The 6,632-nt window shown below is 38.8% G+C and overlaps 1 protein-coding gene across 1 annotated transcript; it reads left to right on the top strand.

Annotated features, from left to right (window-relative positions):
• The first annotated feature begins 188 nt into the window (after positions 1-188).
• LOC112057952 (organic cation transporter protein-like) lies at positions 189-6,144 on the top strand. The gene is made up of 8 exons (XM_024098568.2): positions 189-267; positions 1,019-1,251; positions 1,861-2,040; positions 2,755-2,985; positions 3,499-3,718; positions 4,251-4,416; positions 4,657-4,933; positions 5,589-6,144. Exons 1-8 carry the CDS (start codon positions 189-191, stop codon positions 5,985-5,987), a joined length of 1,785 nt encoding a protein of 594 aa, XP_023954336.2. The 3' UTR covers positions 5,988-6,144.
• The last annotated feature ends 488 nt before the right edge of the window (positions 6,145-6,632 follow it).

Below are 6,632 nucleotides of genomic sequence, written 5' to 3'. Positions count from 1 at the left end.
TGTGCATTTTATGCCTAATATCATAGACAAAGCAATTACGAAATAGATGGCGTGTATCTATGGTCATAATAGAAAATTTGTGTTTTTGTGATTGGCTGATTCATGATTGGTCATTGATAGGGCTCACTAAAAGCGCGAGAAAAGGATTTTTAAACACGTATTCAATAATAAATCCATTGCATTTAACTATGAATATCTCTAAAAACCAATTTGAAATACCATCCTCGAGGAATGATTACAAAAATGATTCTTCAGATACCAATAAAGGTAAAAGATACTTTTTTATTTGTCTAATACAGTAAAAACTGTTAAATCTGGGTTTCATCAAAATAATGTTGATAAAATGTTTAAGTTGATCGTTATCTTATGGTTATGGTTTAGGCATGACAAACAAACTAATTATACACGTCCATCCCAAACCATTTAAATCACGTTTAGTTTAACTGTTAACGTAAATGTTAGCCTTATCATCTGCACAGTCCGTCCATCAACATTGCAGGAGAGAGAACGTTGTTTATTCAAACATGAATTTCCACGGAACATGTGGGCCAAACCTCCCTTCCCTCAAACAAGCAAAATTCCGTGGAAATTCATCGCCTATGACCTTAGACCATTAATAACGGTCTAAGCCTATGACAGAGCAACTTAAGTACCTACTTCTCAGGGCATTACAGGAGAATTGTTCATCGTGTTCTTCAATGCATTGTCGGTCATCAACCTGCGGCGTAGCTATAGTCACCACCCCCTTCACACACAAACTTATGAGAGAAAATCACGGTGATAGGTATTGGGTATTTTCTTGGATTGTTACTAGTAGTGTAACTATAGGGTGGCATTTCAGGCCGAATGTTAGGGACCCATGACCCAAAGGGATTTCAAGACTTACGAGTCCGTAGTAATATAAAATAAGAAATAAACATGACTGTGATGTTTTTTGTGAACCCCATGCAATGAATTTCGTCACTATCATTCTGTTAGTTACAGAGGAATAACAATCTATAGGTTGCGTGTCTTTCAGGAATAACAGATCATACAGGAGACTGCAATGCTGATGATTTGATTTTTAAAATCGTCGGAGATTTTGGCAAGTGGCAACTGGGGCTGAGCATTTACATGGCTTTGTTGAAGTTACCTCTCGCTTGGTACCAGTTGAATATAATTTTCATGGCACCGCCTCAGGACTTCTGGTGTGCAAAACCACAGTCATTCAGAACTTACACCGATCAAGAATGGCGAGATGTTTGTGCTCCTGTAAGCATAATGTTTGACGTCCTTTTGGAAAAAAATACTTGTGATCCATGGATTTACTGTGCGGATACCGGGTACATCGTCTCGCAGAAAAAAAAACTTCGAGCTGCTCCCGGGACGGCATCAACACTCACCAATTCAATATAAGCGTTTGTGTTGGTGCTGAGCGACTTGTGCTGCAGTCTTAAGATGGTAGCGGGGTAACTTGAAAGAAGTTATCCATAGAAGTTTCTTCCTCCACAACTTCCAACGGTTACTACGCAGTACGCAGTTTATAATCGCAACGCTAAATCGTTTGACGATACGAAAGGATAATAAAAGCATGTCTTTCCTTTTCTCAAATGACCAGTATTCCTTCCTTCCTATTATGCGTAGCTTGTACTACGAGCGGGTACGAGAATAGTAAAACGGGCGAATCCAAGATATCTCAGAGTTGTGCCCGGCCTATTAGCCATGGATGGGGTGAATGGGGTGCACACAGGATTTCTTTGATTTATCTTTACCTCAAAGTTTACGAGTCTAGATCATACCCGTTTTACATCGCATCCTGTCCACATTTCTCTTTAAAAATATACCTAAACCTAACTATAATCCTATATATTATAACTTTAGAAAATGGAAGAACACCCTTGCTTGATATTCGATCCAGAGTTACTGCGACTGGAGCCAGCTGTAAACAAAATGTTTATTCCATTGGTGCCTTGTCCGAAGTTCGTATACGACACCAGTGTGTTCAGACGGACAATTACTTCTGATTGGAACCTTGTGTGCTCTAAGCATTGGTATATTCATGTTCGTTGACAATTTATCTGTTTATGACGGCCAAAAGTTTGCCAGCCTATGCACCGTACAGTGGCCATTTATGGAGTTTCAAGGATTTAGAACCCTCAACCGTCCGAGTATAAATATAATACCGTTTACATTTTTTTTTCTAGCTATCTAAACATGTCCCCAATCGCCACTTATCTTCGTGGCTACAATTCGGAAAGCACTCCGCAATTAAAGTTTTTAAGCGAACTTTTAGCGGAAAGTTGCCACGAAGCTAAGGGTCTGGCAATTAGAGAAATAATTCCTCATGATATTCCGTAGACCGTGGAAATCTTAAAAAATTGGAGGTCGAGCGAGTGAGAGTATAGGTCGAGTGTATTGCGAACAGGCATTTTTATCGATTTCTACTCTTACATCTTTGGACCTACTAGACGGATTTTTATATTATAGGATTTATTTGATGGCCACGTAACGCAGTGGATAGTAACCCTGTTTTGTGCATCCACGGCCGTGGGTTCGATTCCCACAACTGGAAAATATTTGTGTGACAATACTCGTTCAATATAAGTATTTACAATGAGACATATAGGTAGGTAGTAGGTACATGATAAAATCCGCTATTTTAGTACCCGTGTACGCTTACTTTGATACATAAAAAGTTATCCGTTGTCCGTTTCAATTCTGTTGTAGGTATCGGATCAATTGTATGGTACTTAACGTTAATATTTCGTTTTTTAGCTTACACAATGCATAATGATGTGGGGTGTCCTGCTCGGTGGTATAATTTTTGGTATTCTAGCCGATAAATATGGGAGGAAGACACCGCTTATGATCGCAATAACCATGCAATGCATCATGAGTTACGGCACTAGCGTACTGCCGTCATATGGACTGTTCTTGATATGCTGGTTCATTCTAGCCATTGCCTCTGGCGGTATTGGTATTATATCTTTCGTTTTAAGCATGGAGGTAAATGAAAAAGATTTTAAATAATGTGTTTTGATGGTAAATGGAAACCCATTGCCTACAAAGAGTGCAACACTTCAGACATGTGATTAACACGTCCTACAGTGTGCTATGCTGTCACGAATGGCTCTCATGGACGTCCACTGCTTGACATAGTCTCTTGCATGGACTTCCAAACACCACGGTCTGCAGCCTCCAGCATCCAGTGGCTCTCTGCAACTCACTTGATGTCCTCGGTCCACCAAGTGAGGGGTCCCGCACCTTTTGACCCCAACGTTCATCGGCTCTACGAACTATGTGCTCTGCCCATTGCCACATTAGCTTCGCGACTTGCTAAGCTATGCCAGTGACCTTAGTTCTTTTGCAGATCTTCTCATTTCTGATTCGACCACGCAGCTCAAAAAAAAAAAAATCTCTAAGCATAGCTCACTGCATCACCCGCTGAGTGACAAAGGGCTCTACCTAATACTAAAATTATAATATATCTATACATAGAGATTTGTTTTGTTTAACAAGGTTGTGGGTGGCAAATGGCGGACAATAATACCCATCGTGTACCAATTGCCTTTCGGACTCGGAAACAGTGTAATGGCAGTTTTGTCTTACTGGCTCAGAGATTGGAGGAAGTTGGAGTTTGCTTTGGCATCGATTTCTTCATTTTATATGCTCTACTGGATATTAATAACGGAATCGCCAAAATGGTTAATTGCTACAGCACAAAATGAAAAGGCTCTAGGTATACCTACCTATACCTAGTTAAATATAAGTATATTAGACATTAGCAAAAATACGCGGTTTTACCGGCGTAGTCCTAATTCCCGTGGGCATACGGGGATAAAATACCAATGTTGCTGTTGCTAATGCCGATTTGTGTCAACGTTTAGTCTAGCCGAATGGAAATGGTAATACTGCCATTATTTCGGTCGCCAGAGTCTCGTTGGTCCCTCTGCAGGGTGCACCAGGAGCAGGTGAGGTTGGCAATTGGGAGGCTGACTGGTACTAGCCTTCCCCTTCCCCTAACCCCTAAGCTTTGCCTATGTTACACCCTGATAAATGATGAATAAATATAAATATATGATGACCTGTACCGTAACACAGAACAAGAGACCTGTCTGTCGCAAATATCTACTCAAAAATATCCACTAGCTGTTGGACCACATGAAGACTAAACTGTCGTAAGAAAGCGGCTGGAGCAGAAAATTGTCCTTAACTTGGTAAATTAGTGTACCTATAGTGTATCTGCTTGAACCTAAATTGTTTTTTTCTAGAAGTGTTACGTAGGGCTGCGAAGCAAAATAACAGGGAAACCTATTACGAATATATTAAAGATTCCTTCATAATATGTAAAACTCAAGTGCGAAACGATCCAGGCTTTATGGCTTTTATGAAATCGGAGAACATGAGACTCAAAACTATACTGTTGTCGATAGATTGGTAACTAATAATAATAATTGTCAATATAATTTACATCTACAATAAATAATAGATATATGAATGTATTATATATCTATCTGTCTTTTATCAATATACAACGACTAGCTTGAACCTCCCTACCGGATTGTTAAAGCTAGTCGGGTTTATGTAGGAGTGAGAGTGATAGGTTTACTTTAGAGAGGTTTGGGAATACATACAACCAAGTGAACGTAGTCTAAAAAACATATCTAACGTTTTCAGGTTCTGTACCGGACTGGCGTTCTATACATTTTCCCAATATCTCGGTCTTATAGGTGGGAATATATTCCTAACAGTAGCAATAAGTGGAATAATATCCGTTTCCGGTGGGTTATTCTGTCTCTACATCGTCACTAGAGTCGGGCGGAAGACGACCGTTTGGATATTTCAAATCATAACGGCTTTCTGTTTCGTGTTTATTTTGTGTGTTCGGAAAAATGCATTTGCAAACGATTGGCCGAGGCTACTTTTCGCTGGATTGGGATTTGCAGGTTTATCGGTAAGAATTCGTTCATATTTACTTACGGTAGGTACATACGTACATGTGATACATGTAAACTTTTTAAGTTTACCTATTTAAAGAGTATTAATGTTTCTTGTTGCCATTGGTGGTATAGCATTCTGTCGTTGACGGCCGAAAATAAAGCGAGAGCTAAAAATAACCGTGTCTTCTAAAATTACTAGTAGCAAACCCTTAGCAAAGCCCCCTGCGCTTTCACCCTCGTAGTTCCCATTTCCCTATGGGAATACAGAGATAAAATAGGTTTAGCCTATGTTACTCTTTGATAATGTAGCTTCTTTGATAATGTAAGAAAGAAATTTCCGTACCCTATTTGTAACAAACAAAAAATATCACTTTGGAATACCAATTTTTTTCTGTCAAAATAAAGGCGCTTCCTTACATCTCTGTTGACTAGATTACTATAACTGATTTTAATTCAGCTTTGATTATTAGATCTAGTGATTCAAGAGGAAGGTTTATACTTATTTATACATCTATAACATAGATTTAGATAGAGTAAAAGTCGCGAGCGTCTGTTACGTCCGGTTAAACTTAACCTACGACTGGGATTTGAAAAATTCATTTTGTATTTATTCTACCTAATATAATCATTTACTACATAAACCATAACGCGTTCTCTGCTTACCATCAGGGCACCGTTCCAGCGCTGTATTTATTTTCCGGCGAGCTTTTCCCAACTATAGGCCGCAACTCTGGCGTCGCTGGAGTTACGACGTTTGCACGCATTGCCGCCATGACTGCTCCCGCCATTGTGAGCTTGGACGGCATTATGCCAGACCTACCGCTCGTGCTACTGGCTTTGATGTCGTTCTCCCAATTAGCTCTGCTAGTTCCACTGCCTGAAACTAAGGACAAGCCGCTACCGGATACTTTGGCGCAAGCGGAACATTTTGATGAAAGGTTAATACATACTTACTTCTTCTCTACCTTTGTTCCATATTTTCTCACAAAGAATGTGAAGGTTGACATCTGTATGTTAAAAATCTTTTGTAACAAAAAAATTCAACTGACTTCAAAATCACAAAAATAAACTAAAAAGAGGAACCACGTTAAAGAACCATCTGAAAATTCTAAAAGTATGATTTAAACGGCTTGAGTTAGTGCATCACTGGGTTGGCACCGCCTTCAAGGTTATCAGAAGGTGGCACCTACGATGTTATTTTTCGCTTTTTAGTTTATTTTAGTGATTTTGAAGTCGATTGAATTTATTTGTTAAAAAGATTTTATTTTTCTGTTTTGTTATGTCCTAGCACAGTAAACGCGTCACATTACGGGCAATATCGTTATTGTCATTTTAATCTTCTAGCCTCCTCCTTTTTTTTTGAAGTCGGTTAAAAAATGTTAAAATTAAGTGACCAAATTTCAACATTTTCCCAGTGGCCTTAGGTATTTACGCGACTTTTTCAAAACTACAGATCCGTTATTTCAATATTTTTAGTGGTGCTTAGGTTGTAGCAATTATTATTATTTATTTATTTTTTTTTTTTTTCTGGGTTTATCTGCGATCAGAAAGAACTATAAGCAGATATGTTCTATGATAACTTCGCTTTTCGAGTGTATTCCCCAGTGAGAACATCCCCTCATTGTTTTTATAATAATATGTCTATGTAATAAAGTGCTTTCTTTTAAGCCTTCTCTGATATGTCCTGTAAATCAGTTTTGAAGCCAGAACATT

Source organism: Bicyclus anynana, chromosome 13 (assembly GCF_947172395.1).
Source record: "Bicyclus anynana chromosome 13, ilBicAnyn1.1, whole genome shotgun sequence".
In the NCBI taxonomy this organism is placed as follows: Eukaryota; Metazoa; Arthropoda; class Insecta; order Lepidoptera; family Nymphalidae; genus Bicyclus; species Bicyclus anynana.
The sequence above is the reverse complement of the archived record's forward strand: the minus strand, read 5'-3'. Positions and strand labels throughout refer to the sequence as shown.